Genomic DNA, 20,081 nt, shown 5'->3' on the forward strand with positions numbered 1-20,081 from the left:
CTGTGGGGTCGGTGACACCTTCGACCCGGAGTCCTGCGAGTTTGGTTGCTCGTTGTGGCTCGGTTACTCAGTTGTGCTAACAAAGCGGGTGCGGGCAGCAGGGGCGTTGCACTTGAGCCTTGGTGGTGGCAATGTTCTCGTGGTTTCCTCCCCGGGAGCCCCGGGGCTGCCCCGTTGTAGTTCGTTTTGGGACTTGGGGGTGTAGGTTGCTTCGGTTCCATCCACGCCCCCTTGTCTTTCCCCTGGTTCACCCTTCCTGCCTGCATCTGGTTCCTTACCGTCTGTAGGTTCGGGGCGGGGTTTTTGGTGGTGTTGAGACTCGGGCAGTCTCGGGGAATTCCCCTTCCGGGGTAGTGACGGGGGCATTTGGGCCTGTTCCTCCAGCCGTGTTGTATGAGTCTGCCAGTGGGCTCCCTTCCTTAGTGTTTTCACGGCTGCCCCGGTTTTCTGGTACGGCTGGGGCTTTGGGGGAACGGCTCGGCCCCGGGGCCTGTCGTGTAGGTTCCCGGGGCTGGGGAGGGGCTGACTTGGGGGGGCCTTGGCCCCGTTAGTCCCCGTGGGGGTTTTTATCCCCCTCTAGGCGGGGCTTGTGGTTACGCGGAGTGGGGTCTTTCCTCCCCACTCGCCGTACGTGCTGTTGGACGTCGGCCCCTCCCCGGGCTCGGTTCCTTGGCCTTTTGAGTCGGTTGGTTCCGTCCTGTGGGTGGATGTTTCCTCCCCCCCTTTTTTGGGACGGTGTTTTTGTCATGTTTCCCCGTTCGATGGGGTTCTGCGTGACTTCTGATCTCGGGTGCGCCTGCGCCTTCGTGTGCCTTTGGGACTAGTGTTGGCTTCTGTGTTCTCGAGGGTACGGGAAGGTTTTTCGCTACTTCCCGCATTATTGGAACGTCTGTCGGCTCCTCGTACTTGTCGCCCTGTTGGGCTACTTGTCGCCCGGTTGGGCTACTTGTCGCCCGGTTGGGCTACTTGTCGCCCGGTTGGGCTACTTGTCGCCCGGTTGGGCTACTTGTCGCCCTGTTGGGCTACTTGTCGCCCTGTTGGGCTACTTGTCGCCCGGTTGGGCTACTTGTCGCCCGGTTGGGCTACTTGTCGCCCGGTTGGGCTCCTTTTTGGGCTCTTTGCTTCTTTGGCCGGTTTTATTGTTCCTGCTTCCTTTTTTGGCTACTTTTCTCGTGCAGTAGTCCTGGCTGGCGCCTTCCCGCAGGGAGGGTGTGCGGTTCGGCCAGCGTGTTATGCGCATGCGCCGTGGAGTTTGTTTTGGTCTGGGCGGTGTTTCAGTGCTGGGGTTTTGCGCCCTTTTTTGCTACAGTGCTTCGCCTCTCGTTCTTCTCCCTGGCTGCGGTATGTGCCCCTTCGCGCCGGGGGCGTCCTGGTTCCTAGTTGTGGGGAGGACACCGCGGTTTTCCCTGTGTCATGGGTGTGGACCGCCTCCTTCGCCTCTCCCTGTTCTCCTGCGGGTCCGGCAGGGTCCGGCTCTGGCGTCTTCACCTGGCGGTGCTCCCAAGTTCTTCTGGGCATGGTTGAGTCGTGTCAAGTTCGTGCCACCATTCGCCAGGTGAGTTTCTGCGGTCTGGCATCTTTTGACCGGGCGCTGGATGCGGCGGTGTTTATATACCTGTCTTTATTTAGGTATATTTTTGTACGACTGAGACCGTTCGCACACCAGTGACTGTCCCTTTATCACCCCTTCCTGTCCCCCTCATGTGCATGTCCAACCTATGCTGGAGTCATTCAGGGGACCCTCCTTTTTTAATGTTGTGAGGTGTGGGGGTTTGTAGGGTTGGTTCTGTGCTCACCTGGTGAGGCTCCTGGCTGTGCTTGCAGGATTTGAGCTCTGGCTCTTGGGTCCCGCCTATCTGGTAGAACTTGCGGGATAGTACCAGTGGAGTGCAGTGGTGCTATTGGCACTTTTGGGGAACACTGTATTACCATCAGTGGTCTGTGCTTGTTACACGACCTACTTGCGAGCATAAGCCTTCTTGCTGGTTCGTCCGTGGACTTCCAGGGCGCACTGGCCTGTTTTCGTATGGCGGTTCCGGCCCGTCCTGGTTGTGGGGGTATGTGGGCCGGTGGACTGCTTCTAGCAGCTGCCTGGTGGGCCATCCTCTGGCCGGTCTGGCCTGACCTTGGGCCGGGCTTCAGGTGTAAAAGAGCTCCCAGTACCTCATCCAGCAGGTATCGAACGGGGTTTCTCCGCCGTCGGTCGCCTGGTGCAGGTTTCTGGGCCTGCAGGGTTTTTGTCGTGTCTCCGTTGGCCCTGTCTGGGGTCTGCCTGCTCCGTTCTCTGCCTTTGCAGAGGGGAGTTGCTATTTGCATGTTGCATGTTGCAGTGGTGCCTGTTGCTGCTGCTGCACGTGTGCATTGGTACCGTGTTTCACGGTGGCGTGTCCTTGTTCCTGTGTCCGGTTGTGGTGTAATTACCTAAGTGTAATTACCTAAGTGTAGTTACAGGATGAGAGCTACGCTCGTGGTGTCCCGTCTTCCCAGCACTCTTTGTCATATAACGCTTTGAAACTACTGACGGTCTTGGCCTCCACCACCTTCTCACTTAACTTGTTCCAACCGTCTACCACTCTATTTGCGAAGGTGAATTTTCTTATATTTCTTCGGCATCTGTGTTTAGCTAGTTTAAATCTATGACCTCTTGTTCTTGAAGTTCCAGGTCTCAGGAAGTCTTCCCTGTCGATTTTGTCAATTCCTGTTACTATTTTGTATGTAGTGATCATATCACCTCTTTTTCTTCTGTCTTCTAGTTTTGGCATATTTAATGCTTCTAACCTCTCCTCGTAGCTCTTGCCCTTCAGTTCTGGGAGCCACTTAGTAGCATGTCTTTGCACCTTTTCCAGTTTGTTGATGTGCTTCTTAAGATATGGGCACCACACAACAGCTGCATATTCTAGCTTTGGCCTAACAAAAGTCATGAACAATTTCTTTAGTATATCGCCATCCATGTATTTAAATGCAATTCTGAAGTTAGAAAGCATAGCATAGGCTCCTTGCACAATATTCTTTATGTGGTCCTCAGGTGATAGTTTTCTATCTAGAACCACTCCTAGATCTCTTTCTTTATCAGAATTCTTTAAAGATTTCTCACATAATATATAGGTTGTGTGGGGTCTATGTTCTCCTATTCCACATTCCATAACATGACATTTATTAACATTAAATTCCATTTGCCAAGTGGTGCTCCATATACTTATTTTGTCCAGGTCTTTTTGAAGGGCATGACAGTCATCTAAATTTCTTATCCTTCCTATTATCTTAGCATCATCAGCAAACATGTTCATATAATTCTGTATACCAACTGGTAGATCATTTATGTACACAATAAACATCACTGGTGCAAGAACTGAACCCTGTGGTACTCCACTTGTGACATTTCTCCATTCTGATACATTGCCTCTGATTACTGCCCTCATTTTGGTGTGGCACTTTGCTGCTGTTTTGTGCCAGGGGATTGCGTAGGGGTTTTCTGTCCCTGCCTGATTGTCCTCCCCTGGTTGTTTTCCTGGGGTTTTTGTGCTTCTGCTCTTTCTTCCTGCCTCCTCTGTAGCAGGGGTGTTCTGCGAGTGTTCTTGGGCGTTTTTCAGCCTGTGTCCTGTGATGTGCTTCTTTGTCTAGGTCTATTGCAGTTGTTCGTACCCCTTGGTTCGGGTACTGTTCTGGCGGCGACCCTTCCGCCTTCTTTGCTTTCCTAGCTTGCCCTGCCGGTTGATTTTTTTTTTTTTTTTTTGGGGGGTCTTGCGATGTATCGCGTCAAACCCGTCGTTTCTGAACTCCTGGTGGGCTTGCATGCTTTGGGGAGTTTTTCTGTTCGGCAGACGTTCCATCTCCTTGTGCCGCCTGGGTTTCGGTGGTCGCGCCCGAGATCTTCTCGCGGCTCCGCCTTTTCCTGAGCTTGGAGGGGCCTTGTCGGGGGCTGCTTATGTTCTGCCTCGTGGTCTCGCCTCCGGTTGGTTGTCGGGTGGCTTCGTGGTAGGTGTCCCACCTGCGTGCTTCTCTTGGCGGCAGTATGGGTATTTTGGCGGTCCTTCCTTTTCCTGTCCCTTCTTAGGTGGTTACTCTTGTTAGCTTGGTTTACTCTCGGCTTGGTTTTCTAGTGGGGGTTGGGGCCGTCGTCTTGCCACATACTGTCGCCTCTTTTCGTGCGGCGCAGGCGGAGCCGCTTCAGCTTGCTTTCGGTCTTGGTGTTGCTTCTGCACCGTTAGTCAGCTGTCTTGTGCGTCGTTTCACCTCCGGCCTGTTCGTGCGCCGCTTGCACCATCCTGGTCTGTGGTCAGCGTGCTCTATCTTCTCCTCGGTTGGTAGTGCCCCTTCGGTTCCGGTGTGTTTTTTCGTCGGCTGTTTCCTTTGGGCCTTTGCCTCTGGGGGTCGGTTCGCTGAGTTTTCTTGCTCCTTCGGTTTTAGCGTTTTGGTTGTTTGATGGCAGCAGTCTCCATCTTTTCTGGTGCGGGGTGGGGCTGCTGCATTCTGGAGGGCTCCAGGGTTTGTTGGTGCTTCGTTGGTTGGGCCGGGGGTGTGTCGTTTTTGTGTTCAGTGGCGGCCCTCCGCTGTTGTTTGCGTGCCACGGCGTTTGGGTCCGGAGCGCGTTTTGCGTTGATCCGGTTCTGTCCTTCCCGGTTCGCGGGTGATGGTGTCCCGGGTGGTCAGCCGTGTTCTTGCGGCTAAGCTGCCTGTGTTCTTCCCTCATGCCTGTGGCGTTCGTGGCTTCGCTGCTCTCGCTGCCGTCTGGGCGACGTGGCCTTGCAGTCTTTCGGGCATGGATTTTTGGTGTTCGTGCAGGGGCCTTGCTGCTCATAGTTCTCGTGTTGTTCCCGGGATTTTCGGGGCTGTGGCGCCTTGGGTTGGCGTTTGCTGCCGGTTGTCTCGCCTCCTTGGGGGGTGCGTGGTGTCCGCCTCCCGGTTTTGTCCCTTTGACCTTCCTCTGTGGGTAGTTAGCTCCGGGGAGCCGACGGGGCTCCCCCCAGAAAACCAGCGTTGAATGTAATGAAACGCCATTTTCTGGGTGAGACCCGGAGGCTCCCCGGCAACCCTCCCTCCCTCCGGTCGGCGTTTTTCGCGTGTTTTGACATCCAGCCTCAGAACTGATGGGTGGATAGCCGGCGTGGGAGGTCTGGGGCTCCCCCTTCCCCCTCGCGGGGAGGGGGGAGCTGCGCAGACAGCGGCGCGGTGACGTATGACGTCATACTAGTTTCCTTGTTTTCTGTTGAAGAGTTCTATCCACTAGTTCGGCTTAGGTAGCAATTTTCACCAGAATAGGGGTTTGTTTTGGAATGCTTACCTTTCTGGATGCTTGACCCGGTCGATGGCAGACATAGAATGCTTCCAACCACACGGGGGTTTCTATAGGCCATTGCTCCCCTTGCCTCTCTGAGGGGGCCAGGTTCTGGCCGTGGTCCCCGGAAGGCCCTAGAACTCCATACACATGACTGATGCCAAAGTCTGACATTAGCATATCAGCCGGTAAAGCTCCGGGGAGCCTCCGGGTCTCACCCAGAAAATGGCGTTTCATTACATTCAACGCTGGTTTTTTAATTCAGTATGGGTGGAAGGGTTTGGCAACTATCACTTGGTTAGCGATCCCTCCCACCGCCTACCTCACCACCACCACCACCACCACCACTCTCCCTCACCTCCCTCACCACCACTCTCCCTCACTACCACCCTCCCTCACTAAATGTAGAATCATGATCGCGGCCCACCCGCAAGAGTGTGGGAAGTGGGAGAAGTGTTACCCGTTACCGCACATCATCGAAACCAGTATTGAAAAGTGAATATTCTTTTCGCTGTCCTGACCTTAATTTTCTATGTACATATTTCATTTTTGTACCAATGTGTTCGCAATAGAATGTTCTAGAAGAACATATGTATAAAATGTCACACAAGGATGCGTTAGACTGGCACCAAATAAAGAAACTTCGTCGATTACACTCGTCGTGTCAACAATACAATAGTTTTACAACGAAGATACAAGACAATGCCGTTCTTCCAAATAGGCTATGTGGCTATTAGAGAAAACGTATATTTTATGGCAAACATGTTCATACTATCCCCAAGTCGATCGGATAAGAATTGAATTTTATAGAAATATTTGTTCGTCAGACATAAAAATATGTCTTCTGCAGATTTTCAAGTGACCCCCGGGAGGAAAGTGTTAAGTGGTTAATGCACAGATACAGTAAATTTCTCACAATAAAGTTCCTTCCTCCTAACACCACTCCTCTAATTCAGCCTATGGACCAGAAAATCATAGCGAATTTTAAGAAACTGTATGAAAGGGCACTTTTCCGGAAATGTTTTGAAGTGACTGAAGCCACAAACCTCACTCTCAAAGAATTCTGGAAAGATCATTATAACATTTGTAGTTCTTTAAAACTCGTTGACAAAGCCTGGCAAGAAGTGACTCAAAGAACCCTGATCTCTGGCTGGAGAAAATTGTGGCCAGAATGTGTGACAGAACTAGACTTTGGGTGGTTTGAGCCTGTAAATGATGCACCTTTTGTTGAGGAAATTGTTACTCTGGGCTGGCAAATGGGCTTGGAATTGGATGGTGATGATGTGGAGTTGGTGGAAGAACACAACGAAGAACTGACCACCGAAGAACTCCAAGCCCTTCAAAAGGAACAGCAAGAAGACCCAGCTGAGGATGTTTCTCCAGTGGAGGAGGATGAGGCAGTACAGAATGTCCCTTCTGCAGAAATTAAGAAGTGGTGTCAGATGTGGGAAGAGATGCAAACTTTTATTGAAAAGACTCGCCTAGAGAAAGCTGTAGTAGGCCGTTGCCTTAATCTTTTCAATGACAATGTGATGCCTTACTACAGAGACAGCTTGCAAAGAAGGGGAAAACAAACTTCCATAGACTGATTTCTTGTGAGAAAATCGAGCAGTGAGCCACAACCAGGACCTAGTGGTATGCAGGCAAAACGTGCCAGAGAATGCATCCCAGAGAGGTCCTCACTGCCTGATGTTATAATGGAAGGGGACTCCCCTTCCAAACAGTAACACCTCTCCTTCTCCCCCCCTCCTCACCATCTTCCATATGCCTACAGCATTCATCAGTAAGGGTAAGTAATAACTTGAACATAGTTTTGTAGGTTTATTTAGATGAATTAGGTATAAAATTGAGTTTGAAGTGGGGTTTCTGGGGTAGTCAGGAACGGATTAATTCATTTCCCATTATTTCTTATGGGGAAATTAGCTTCGGATTACGAGTTCTCGGTATACGAGTTATTTCCAGGAACGGATTTAACTCCTAAACCGAGGTACCACTGTATATCAGTATGGATAGTATCGGGGAGCCTCCGAGGCTCACCCAGAAACTGGCATTTCATTACATTCAACGCTGGTGTTCTATAAGTACTCACATTCTCAGTGCATACTTTTGACTAGTTCTGTGTGTTACTCTCAGCTGGTGAGTCTGTATGTGTTACTCTCAGCTGGTGAGTCTGTATATGTTACTCTCAGTTGGTGAGTCTGTATGTGTTACTCTCAGTTGGTGAGTCTGTATGTGTTACTCTCAGCTGGTGAGTCTGTATGTGTTACTCTCAGTTGGTGAGTTTGTACATGTTACTCTCAGTTGGTGAGTCTGTATGTGTTACTCTCAGCTGGTGAGTCTGTATGTGTTACTCTCAGTTGGTGAGTCTGTATGTGTTACTCTCAGCTGGTGAGTCTGTATGTGTTACTCTCAGTTGGTGAGTTTGTACATGTTACTCTCAGTTGGTGAGTCTGTATGTGTTACTCTCAGTTGGTGAGTCTGTATGTGTTACTCTCAGCTGGTGAGTCTGTATATGTTACTCTCAGCTGGTGAGTCTGTATATGTTACTCTCAGTTGGTGAGTCTGTATGTGTTACTCTCAGCTGGTGAGTCTGTATGTGTTACTCTCAGTTGGTGAGTCTGTATGTGTTACTCTCAGCTGGTGAGTCTGTATATGTTACTCTCAGCTGGTGAGTCTGTATGTGTTACTCTCAGCTGGTGAGTCTGTATACAGTTGGGGAGAATTGTGTCTGCTTAGTTTTCTTGATGATTGTGCCTGAGAAAAACTACAGTAAACTGCTGCTCTGATGTACATGTATACGTGTTGGGCAACATTTTGCTTCATGTAAGTGGTGATGTTTCATACCTCTTACTGATTGATATATAATTATGTATGGACTAAATACCTCACCAGAGAAGTATAATTACTTAAGTGTTGTTCCAGGACGAAAGTTACACTCGTGGTATAATGTTTGTCTTGTGATACTTTGAAACTGCTGATGGTTTTGACATCCACAAGGCTTAATTATTGTTTAGTCATTCATTTGCTTTGTCATGTCAATTATACTTATGTCTGGCTTCCAGGAGCCACCAGTTGTGTGTAGGTAAACGTGATGACTCTGATCCATCATTTACATTTTAATAATTGCATTTCAAGTTCAGTTTTGGTATACCATTAAAATTTTATGTTTACTTAAAATATTTCTAATTTTCTGGGGGGAGCCCCGTCGGCTCCCCGGAGCTTTACTGGCTGATATGCTAATGTCAGATTTTGGCATCAGTCATGTGTATGGAGTTCTAGGGCCTACCGGGGACCACGAGCCAGAACCTGGCCCCCTCAGAGAGGCAAGGGGAGCAATGGCCTATAGAAACCCCCGTGTGGTTGGAAGCATTCTATGTCTGCCATCGACCGGGTCAAGCATCCAGAAAGGTAAGCATTCCAAAACAAACCCCTATTCTGGTGAAAATTGCTACCTAAAGCCGAACTAGTGGATAGAACTCTTCAACAGAAAACAAAGAAACAAGTATGACGTCATACGTCACCGCGCCGCTGTCTGCGCAGCTCCCCCCTCCTCGGGAGGGGGAAGGGGGGAGCCTCAGACCTCCCACGCCGGCTATCCACCCATCAGTTCTTCGGCTGATACTATAGGCACCGGTTATGTGCTCCGGCTCCAGTGGTTGTTTCAGCACTGTACCTAGAGTGTGGTGTCTGTTTTCTAGGTGGTGCATGAGCCGGGAGTGATTCTCCAGTACTCGGGCTGCATGCGCCTAGGGTTCCCTTCCCTAGGTGCCCTGTAAGTACTGCCCTTGGGGCTTGGGGCCACCTTCCACAAGTTCCTTGGGTCCTGCCCCTGCTTGGCCGTTTACTGCTTGGTTTTCGGCCGCTCTTTGTGTGCTCGGGTGTTCTGTCTCCCTTGTTCGCCTTAGAGTAAGGGGCAGTTTTGTACTGGTGGGGCGCAGGGTACTGTGCAGCTTGTCTTTACCAATCATAGCGGCCGGCTCTGTTCCGCTTGGGTACGCTGTCCTCTTGCGGGGTTTTCTTTTTCTTTTTGTTTATCTACCTGGTGGGGGGTCTGCCTTCGTTCTTGCCCCTTGTGTCCCTTGTGTTCTGAGTATTTTCTGGTGGTACCCCCTGCTAGGTCCCCGTGAGTGTACACGTCCCGGGGGTTCAGCTCTTTGAAAGTTGTTTGGTAGCTTTGGGTGCCGGTTAGCAGTACCCTGCCGGGGATTACCTGAGCGCGAGTCCTCTTAAAGTAAACGCTCGGGACCCTGGGAAACCCCTGGGGGCGCGCGGGTCCGATGGATGTGACCCCAGAGTCCTCCCCTCGCTTCCAGCGAGTTTGAGGGTTGCTCTCACCCTTTGTCTCTGGGTGACTCCCTGTTTTGCCTCCGTCTGCTGCCTGTGGGGTCGGTGACACCTTCGACCCGGAGTCCTGCGAGTTTGGTTGCTTGTTGTGGCTTGGTTACCAGTTGTGCTGACAAAGCGGGTGCGGGCAGCAGGGGCGTTGCACTTGAGCCTTGGTGGTGGCAACGTTCTCGTGGTTTCCTCCCCGGGAACCCCAGGGCTGCCTCGTTGTAGTTTGTTTTGGGACTAAGGGGTGTTGGTTGCTTCGGTTCCATCCACGCCCCCTTGTCTTTCCCCTGGATCACCCTTCCTGCCTGCGTCTGGTTCCTTACCGTCTGTAGGTTCGGGGCGGGGTTTTTGATGGTGTTGAGACTCGGGCAGTCTCGGGGAATTCCCCTTCTGGGGTAGTGACGGGGGCATTTGAGCCTGTTCCTCCAGCCGTGTTGTATGAGTCTGCCAGTGGGCTCCCTTCCTTAGTGTTTTCACGGCTGCCCCGGTTTTCTGGTACGACCGGGGCTTTGGGGGAACGGCTCGGCCCAGGGGCCTGTCAGGTAGGTTCCCTGGGCTGGGGAGGGGCTGACTTGGGGGGCCTTGGCCCCGTTGGACCCCGTGGGTTTTTTTTTTTATCCCCCTCTAGGCGGGGCTTGTGGTTACGCGGAGTGGGGTCTTTCCTCCCCTCTCGCCGTACGTGCTGTTGGGCATCGGCCCCTCCCCGGGCTCGGTTCCTTGGCCTTTGAGTCGGTTGGTTCCGTCCTGTGGGTGGATGTTTCCTCCCACCCTTTTTTGGGACGGTGTTTTCGTCAAGTTTCCCCATTCGATGGGGTTCTACGTGACTTCTGATCTCGGGTGCGCCTGCGCCTTTGTGTGCCTTCGGGACTAGTGTTGGCTTCTGTGTTCTCGAGGGTTCGGGAAGATTTTTCGCTACTTCCCGCATTATTGGAACGTCTGTCGACTCCTCGTCCTTGTCGCCGTTTTGGGCTACTTGTGGCCCGGTTGGGCTACTTGTGAGCCGGTTGGGCTACTTGTGAGCCGGTTGGGCTACTTGTAGCTCTGTTGGGCTACTTGTCGCTCTGTTGGGCTACTTGTCGCCCTGTTGGGCTACTTGTCGCCCTGTTGGGCTCCTTGTCGCCTGGTTGGGTTCCTTTTTGGGCTCTTTGCTTCTTTGGCCGGTTTTATTCTTTCTGCTTAGTCTTTTTTCTACTTTTCTAGTGCAGTAGTCCTGGTTGGCGCCTTCCCGCAGAGAGGGTTGTGTGGTTCGGCCAGCGTGTCATACGCATGCGCTGTGGAGTTTGTTTTGATCTGGGCGCTGTTTCAGTGCTGGTGTTTTGCACCCTTTTTGCTAAGATGCTTCGCCTTTCGTTCTTCTCCCTGGCTGCGGTATGTGCCCCTTCGCTCCGGGGGTGTCCTGGTTCTCAGTTGTGGGGAGGACACCGCGGTTTTCCCTGTGTCATGGGTGTGGACCGCCTCCTTCGCCTCTCCCTGCTCTCCTGCGAGTCCGGCAGGGTCTGGCTCTGGCGTCTTCACCTGGCGGTGCTCCCAGGTTCTTCTGGGCACGGTTGAGTCTTGTCAAGTTTGTGCCACCGTTCGCCAGGTGAGTTTCTGCGGTCTGGCGTCTTTTGGCCGGGCGCTGGATGCGGGGTTGTTTATATACCTGTCTTTATTTAGGTATATTTTTGTGCGACTGAGACCGTTCGCACACCAGTGACTATCCCTTTTTCACCCCTTCCTGTCCCCCTCATGTGCATGTCCAACCCATGCTGGAGTCATTCAGGGGACCCACCTTTTTTCATGTTGTGAGGTGTGGGGGTTGTAGGGTTGGTTCTGTACTCACCTGGTAAGGCTCCTGGCTGTGCTTGCAGGGTTTGAGCTCTGGCTCTTGGGTCCCGCCTATCTGATAGAACTTGCGGGATAGTACCAGTGGAGTGCAGTGGTGCTATTGGCACAATTGGGGAACACTGTATTACCATCAGAGGTCTGTGCTTGTTACACGACCTACTTGCGAGCATAAGCCTTCTTGCTGGTTCGTCCGTGGACTTCCAGGGCACACTAGCCTGTTTTCGTATAGCAGTTCCAGCCCATCCTGGTTGTAGGGGTATGTGGGCCGGCGGGCTGCTCCTAGCAGCTGCCTGGTGGGCCACCCTCTGGCCGGTCTAGCCTGGCCTTGGGCCGGGCTTGGGGTGTAAAAGAGCTCCCAGTACCCCATCCAGCAGGTATCGAGCGGGGTTTCTCCGCCGTCGGTCGCCTGGTGCAGGTTTCTGGGCCTGCTGGGTTTTGTCGTGTTTCCGTTGACCCTGTCAAGGGGCTGCCTGCTCTGTTTCTCTGCCTTTGCAGAAGGGAGTTGCTATTTACATGTTGCATGTTGCGGTGGTGCCTGTTGCTGCTGCTGCACGTGTGCATTGGTACCGTGTTTCACGGTGGCGTGTCCTTGTTCCTGTGTCCGGTTGTGGTGTGGCACTTTGCTGCTGTTTTGTGCCAGGGGATTGCGTAGGGGTTTTCTGTCCCTGCCTGATTGTCCTCCCCTGGTTGTTTTCCTGGGGTTTTTGTGCTTCTGCTCTTTCTTCCTGCCTCCTCTGCAGCAGGGGTGTTCTGCGAGTGTTCTTGGGCATTTTTCAGCCTGTGTCCTGTGATGTGCTTCTTTGTCTAGGTCTATTGCAGTTGTTCGTACCCCTTGGTTCGGGTACTGTTCTGGCGGCGACCCTTCCGCCTTCTTTGCTTTCCTAGCTTGCCCTGCCGGTTGATTTTTTTTTTTTTTTTGGGGGGTATTGCGATGTCTCGCGTCAAACCCGTCGTTTCTGAACTCCTGGTGGGCTTGCATGCTTTGGGGAGTTTTTCTGTTCGGCAGACGTTCCATCTCCTTGTGCCGCCTGGGTTTCGGTGGTCGCGCCCGAGATCTTCCCACGGCTCCGCCTTTTCCTGAGCTTGGAGGGGCCTTGTCGGGGCTGCTTATGTTCTGCCTCGCGGTCTCGCCTCCGGTTGGTGGTCGGGTGGCTGCGTGGTAGGTGTCCCACCTGCGTGCTTCTCTTGGCGGCAGTATGGGGTATTTTGGCGGTCCTTCCTTTTCCTGTCCCTTCTTAGGTGGTTACTCTTGTTAGCTTGGTTTACTCTCGGCTTGGTTTTCTGGTGGGGGTTGGGGGCCGTCGTCTTGCCACATACTGTCGCCTCTTTTCGTGCGGCGCTGGCGGAGCCGCTTCAGCTTGCTTTCGGTCTTGGTGTTGCTTCTGCACCGTTAGTAAGCTGTCTTGTGCGTCGTTTCACCTCCGGCCTGTTTGTGCGCCGCTTGCACCATCCTGGTCTCTGGTCAGCGTGCTCTGTCTTCTCCTCGGTTGGTAGTGCCCCTTCGGTTCTGGTGTGTTTTTTCGTCGGCTCTTTCCTTTTAACCTTTGCCTCTGGGGGTCGAGTCGCTGAGTTTTCTTGCTCCTTCGGTTTTAGTGTTTTAGTTGTTTGGTGGCAGCAGTCTCCATCTTTTCTGGCGCGGGGTGGGGCTGCTGCATTCTGGAGGGGTCCAGGGTTTGTTGATGCTTCGTTGGTCGGGCCGGGGGTGTGTCGTGTTTTGTGTTCAGTGGCGGCCCTCCGCAGTTGTTTGCGTGCCACGGCGTTTGGGTCCGGAGCGCGTTTTGCATTGATCCGGTTCTGTTCTTCCCGGTTCGCGGGTGATGGTGTCCCGGGTGGTCAGCCGTGTTTTTGCGGCTAAGCTGCCTGTGTTTTTCCCTCATGCCTGTGGCGTTCGTGGCTTCGCTGCTCTCGCTGCCGTCTGGGCGACGTGGCCTTGCAGTCTTTCGGGAATGAATTTTTGGTGTTTGTGCGGGGGCCTTGCTGCTCGTTGTTCTCGTGTTGTTCCCGGGACTTTTCGGGGCTGTGGCGCCTTGGGTTGGCGTTTGCTGCCGGTTGTCTCGCTTCCGTGGGGGGTGCGTGGTGTCCGCCTCCCGGTTCTGTCCCTTTGACCTTCCTCTGTGGGTAGTTAGCTCCGGGGAGCCGACGGGGCTTCCCCCAGAAAACCAGTGTTGAATGTAATGAAACGCCATTTTCTGGGTGAGACCCGGAGGCTCCCCGGCAACCCTCCCTCCCTCCGGTCGGCGTTTTTTTCGTGTGTTTTGACATCCAGCCTCAGAACTGATGGGTGGATAGCTGGCGTGGGAGGTCTGGGGCTCCCCCTTCCCCCTCCCGGGGAGGGGGGAGCTGCGCAGACAGCGGCGCGGTGACGTATGACGTCATACTAGTTTCCTTGTTTTCTGTTGAAGAGTTCTATCCACTAGTTCGGCTTAGGTAGCAATTTTCACCAGAATAGGGGTTTGTTTTGGAATGCTTACCTTTCTGGATGCTTGACCCGGTCGATGGCAGACATAGAATGCTTCCAACCACACGGGGGTTTCTATAGGCCATTGCTCCCCTTGCCTCTCTGAGGGGGCCAGGTTCTGGCCGTGGTCCCCGGTAGTCCCTAGAACTCCATACACATGACTGATGCCAAAGTCTGACATTAGCATATCAGCCGGTAAACCTCCGGGGAGTCTCCGAGTCTCACCCAGAAAATGGCGTTTCATTACATTCAACGCTGTTTTTTTTAGTACTGTAGTGCTACAATTATTGGCTATTCAAAATACAGTAAATGTATAAACAGTAATAATCCATAATAATGGTTTAGTGTATAATGCAGCACAATGTTCTTTTGCCCAGGATATTAAGAAGAGAGAGGAATGCACAGTCTGTTATTGTAATTACGATGCAGCACTGAGACAGAAGTGCACTCTACCCTGTGGCCATGTATTCTGTGGACAGTGTATTGAAAATGCTGTCAAGAACGATCAGCTTTCCTGCCCTCGCTGCCATGCCCAGCACAGTGCCACAGCTGCTATTCAGTTTCTGATAAACTGTGGGGGAGCCTTTGTTGGCAAAGGTAGAGGTGCTCGTCCCACTACAGCAAGAAAAATGTCGGCTAAACGTTGTCAAGACCGTATGAGAGGCATAAGCAAGAAGCTGCGGTCTATGGCCCAGGAACAGAAGAAAAACATCAACAGCCTCATCACAGTTTGTGAAGAGGCACTGTCCCAGCTGGTTGAGTACCGAGGCCAGCTTGGGGACTGGAAGACTCACCACCTACACCTCCAGGACAGACTCTATGGTCTGTTAGAGCAGAACAAGACAGCAATAGAGCTTCTGGAAAAAGAAGATTCAACTGTGGTGTGTATGACATCACAAGGACAGGAAGGAAAGCAGCATCTCCAGACAATGTTGGGGAGCCTGGACACAGCGAGCATGATGCAGGATAACGCAACCATAGCAAAGGCAGATCAGTTTAATGTGGAAGTTAAAGAGTGGCTCCAGAAGTGCAAGAAACTCTTCCCAGATGTGAAGACGGTACACACCTCCATGAAGGTACGATGATGGTTTTCTTATTGACGCAAAACTGCGTGTATTAATGCACTGTCATTTTTTGGTTTGAAAAGGAATATTTATGGCACTTTTGTAGTAAAATTTATTCATTGTGAAAATTGATGATTGATGTATGCTCTCTTAACCTGCTAACTTATTGTGCTTGAATATATCAACAGGAAGGGTCAATAGTATGATGTTTGCTACAATCTCTACATATTACTTAACACAATGTCTGGTAACTCCTTCACTCCCTAGTTACTCTCAGCCTCTCATAGTCCCATGCTGTCACTCAACACCTGGTAACTCCCTCACTCCCTAGTTACTCTCAGCCTCTCATAGTCCCATGCTGTCACTCAACACCTGGTAACTCCCTCACTTTCAAGTCAATATCATGAAAATGCAGGACAATATCTGCTATTTATTGGTACCGTTGCATTGGTACCATAAATTTTCCCAATGTCAGGGACATTGAGCCTGTTAGTCTATGCCAGGGATGCCGGTGGGAGGCACACGTGCACAAGCTTGCAGGGCCTATGCCAGGGATGCCGGTGGGAGGCACGCGTGCACAAGCTTGCAGGGCCTATGCCAGGGATGCCGGTGGGAGGCACGCGTGCACAAGCTTGCAGGGCCTAGGCCAGGGAGGAAGAATTCGATTCGGATTCGATTCGGAAGAATTCGGAATTCAGAAGAATTCGATTCCCGCACGAGGCAGAAACAAATGGGTAAAGTTTCTTTCACCCTGAATGCCCCTGTTACCTAGCAGTAAATAGGTACCTGGGACTTAGTCAGCTGTCACGGGCTGCTTCCTGGGGGTGGAGGCCTGGTCGAGGACCGGGCCGCGGGGACACTAAAAAGCCCCGAGATCATCTCAAGATAACCTCAAGGGATGCCGGTGGGAGGCACGCGTGCACAAGCTTGCAGGGCCTAGGCCAGGGATGCCGGTGGGAGGCACACGTGCACAAGCTTGCAGGGCCTAGGCCAGGGATGCAGGAGGGAAGCACACGTGCACAAGCTTGCAGGGCTTAGGCCAGGGATGCTAGAGAGCAGCACATGTGCACAAGCTTGCAGGGCCTAGGCCAGGGATGCCGGAGGGAAGCACACGTGCACAAGCTTGCAGGGCTTAGGCCAGGGATGCTAGAGAGTGGCACATGTGCACAAGCTTGCAGGGCTTATGCCAGGGATGCCGGAGGGAAGCACACGTGCACAAGCTTGCAGGGCCTAGGCCAGGGATGCTAGAGAGCGGCACATGTGCACAAGACTGCAGGGCCTAGGCCAGGGATGCTGGAGAGTGGCAGACGTGCACAAGCTTGCAAGGCCTATGCCAAGGATGCTGGAGGGCGGCACGCATGCACAAGCTTGCAGTGCCACTCCGCACATTGTTTAAACGCCGGTCTGGTAAACATTAGTCACATTATTGTGACTCATCGCCTGCCTTCCATAATATTTCCCAAGCCTATAACATCACATGACATTTTGAAATAAAGGAGGAAACAAACATTCCAGGCCTTCATATGCAAATTACTAGCATCATTGATTCAATTATTGAGCAATTTTCTTTGAGATTTACTAAGTTCAGACCCTTTCACCAGTGCACTGCTCTGCCTGCAAATATGGCAAATCCCTGGTGCGCAGAAAAAAAAAATTTCACAAAAACTTTTCGCCCTTCTGATATTGTTAAATACCCTTCCCTGATCACATATATGTTGAAATAAAATAAATATTTTACGTTCTTTGGCCGCAGCGGGGTCCAGAGAATGGCATGTGACGTCACGGTTTGGTGTTCGCCCGTGGCGTAGACTCCCGGAGCCAGTCGCACGCCAGATTCAACATGCGCGAGTTGCCACAAATATTTTTTTGTTCATTTTTTGTACAATTACAAAATGCATTTATTTTGTTTTTTCTTGCCAGTCCTATGTATATTGAACACGTTCACAATATTCTGGCAGTAGAACATCCGTACTATTCCAAGACAGTGTTACATGTACAGTATCACAAATGTGTCCACAAACATTGATCATATTTCCAATATTTTATGTTCATATTTGTACATTTATAATATATTTACACAGTGTACACTATTACACACTATATACACTCCCTATCAACACACTTAGAACTTCGTAAGAGTGGTGATATTCAGAGAAGCAGTCGACGGGGCATAGGAGAACTTTGCACTCAACGCAATCTTGAGGTTATCTTGAGATGATTTCGGGGCTTTAGTGTCCCCGCGGCCCGGTCCTCGACCAGACCTCCACCCCCAGGAAGCAGCCCGTGACAGCTGACTAACTCCCAGGTACCTATTTACTGCTAGGTAACAGGGGCATTCAGGGTGAAAGAAACTTTGCCCATTTGTTTGCCCAATAGGTGCAGATGCATCTTTGCTTGCGCTCCCTATGTTGTGTGTTTTTGAAGACAACGCAGGTATGTTTACCCTTATCCTGTGATTCTCTGCCTGGCATATAACCAAGCTTGTGTACACCGAGCCTCTCGTTACCCCTGAGTCTGACAGAAACTGCATGTGGCATTGTTGCTGGCACCCCACGCATTGCAACAGAGCCCTCCTTCCCAAACGTCATGAGAAGTTGACACTAGAGTAACACTGAATGTACGTATTGGGGGGGCTCTTGCCTGATTTCACGAGATACATATTGAAACAGTTAAACACTGCAACATCAATGATGTGAAAAAAAAAATTTCTTTGTCCACTTCAGATTTTTGCATGCACTCGACAGTACCAAGTATCATGTCACATTTATCAACTAGCCACAAGTTTACCATGTAGTCAATGACACAATCAGGTTTATATATTGAGAACCGTGTTGCAAAATGCACTTTGCCACTGTCCAACATGGCACCGGTGTGAATAGTTATCAACATGTTCACCTCATATCTGTCCCTCTAGCACACTGATATGATTTTGTCACACTTTCGCAGCTGGCAATCACCCACTGCAGTACTGATGCCAAACACTGGCATTTCCCTCCTGTGGGCCTTGACAGTGCCACATACGCCAGTGTTGTGGTCACACGACATCCTCCAAAAAGACAGTACGTTTTAATACTAAATGTAATAAGTACAATCCTGACTATCAGCATAGTACATAAATACAATTAATCACCAGCATTGCACCAAAATATTGTGATTATTAGAGTTTACCTGAAAATCTTTATAGAAAACCACGACCTAACCTAAGCTTGGAAATGTTGGAGGACAAGCATGTAAATAGCATTTATTGCTTCTTAACTACAATTAGAACTTAACCTATAGCTATATTGATATTACAATTTTATAAAACTAATAAAACAAAACTAAAGTCTTTCAATAAATTATATAGTAACTCAGGATATTTTCAAACTTTGTATAAAATCTCTATTGTTTAACCCTTAACCATTCTGCTACTAAGGGGTCCTGAGGAGATTTACACCCCTGTGCACAAGAAAAAAAAATTCAGAAAAATGATTTCGTCTTCTAAAAATATTAATATGTGTTTCCCTGAGCACGGGAAAAAAAAATCGTAGGTGACATATTTTGGGCGCAATAGACCGAGGAAGCTTGCCAAAAAGTGAGCGTTGACAGAGCGGTCGTCAGAGCCGGTCAGCGTCACCCGAGCTGACAGGTGGGAGTTGCCACAAAGATGATATCACCTAATTATTTCAATGTCACCGATTGATTTTTTCTTAGTTTTTATGCAGTAATATTATTCAGTAGTGTGTATTGTGATATATTTATGTAATAAAAGGGGGTAAATAATCGCTATACTCAAAAGTATGGTGTGCATATTAGTGATTCAATTATTATGTTCATAAAACAATAAACAAAGTTTTGCTGTTATTACACTCTATACACAGGTTATATATAAGTATCTACATGTTTCCTTCACCATAACGAACCATTAAGTTGGTATTGTGAGTCGAAAAGCAACAAGGAGTGACCGCCACACACCAGCCAGCCACTCGTTGCCACTCCCCCAACAACGTCTCACTCGCCCACTTTCTCCTCCCACCATCTTGTGTTATATTTTATTCACAATATACAGACGTTATATATAAGTATCTATATGTTTTGTTCACCACAACTGTACAACTAAGCTGATATAGTTAGTTCAGGCACTAAGAGTCGTCGCTATACACAGTCAGCTGGCGACTCCCTCACTCATTCAAGGTCACACGCACTAAACTTTCTTCCCCAACAATACTGTTTGCAGTGTTATTACACTATATACACATATTATATATAAGTATCTACATGTTGTATGCACCATAACTGTACACCTAAGCTTGTAGTGCGCCCAAAGAGCATAGTGGCCACCCTCTAAACAGCTAGACAAATCATGCAGACGACGTCACCTCCGTCACCCAAATGGCTCATCCCAACATAATCCTTTTGCTGTTATTACACTAATACACACATTATATATATGTATCTACATTTGTGTTCACCAAAGAGAACCACTGAGCTGGTATGGTGAATGCAGACAATAACAGGTGGCCACACAGTCAGTAAACGATGCTGTCTCCCTCCGTCCCTCAGCATCACTCCTCCCACAGCGCTAATTATTCCAACAATCCTGCTGTTATCACAATCCTGGTCATTTTTATCACAGTCATGGGTCATCTGTAATATTGCCATCACTAAATAATAGCAGTTATATATTTATTTTAACATTTTTCGGTGATGCTGTGATCACAAACTGAACAGCAATGCTGTTCGCTCCTGCTGCGTGCACCAGCCTTGGTTGCTCCAACAGTACTGTGGCTCTCACACCTGGGAATATTACCCACAATTTTTTTTTTAAATTGCATCTGTTTACAAGAGCCCTGAGGAAGCTAATGTGAACCCCGTGTAGCCGCGGGCCATTTGAATCGTGCCTGGCACCCTTTGGCATATATATATGCCATGAGCACCAAGGGATATGTGTTACTCATGGCATATATATACACCATGCGCAGTTTAAGGGTCAAACTGCGCAACACACCTGCAGGCCCTTGTCTGGTTAGGGCAACACGCCTCCGGGTTTTTGTATTTTTCACATATCATTCAAAACTCCCGTGGCTACATGAGGTTCAAATCAGCTTCCTCAGGGCTCTTGTAAACAAATGCCATCTTTTAAACA

At 50.2% G+C, this 20,081-nt stretch overlaps 1 protein-coding gene across 1 annotated transcript in view; it reads left to right on the top strand.

Annotated features, from left to right (window-relative positions):
* The window catches only part of LOC123763767 (uncharacterized), a 199,531-nt gene that overhangs the window by 77,001 nt on the left and 102,449 nt on the right, over window positions 1–20,081 (top strand). Inside the window, exon 3 of the mRNA XM_069302051.1 lies at window positions 14,270–14,968. Coding sequence (XP_069158152.1) covers window positions 14,270–14,968 — 699 coding nt within the window. The remainder of the gene's footprint in view (window positions 1–14,269; window positions 14,969–20,081) is intronic.

The sequence above is a fragment of the Procambarus clarkii genome, chromosome 5 (genome assembly GCF_040958095.1).
Source record: "Procambarus clarkii isolate CNS0578487 chromosome 5, FALCON_Pclarkii_2.0, whole genome shotgun sequence".
NCBI classification, from domain to species: domain Eukaryota; kingdom Metazoa; phylum Arthropoda; class Malacostraca; order Decapoda; family Cambaridae; genus Procambarus; species Procambarus clarkii.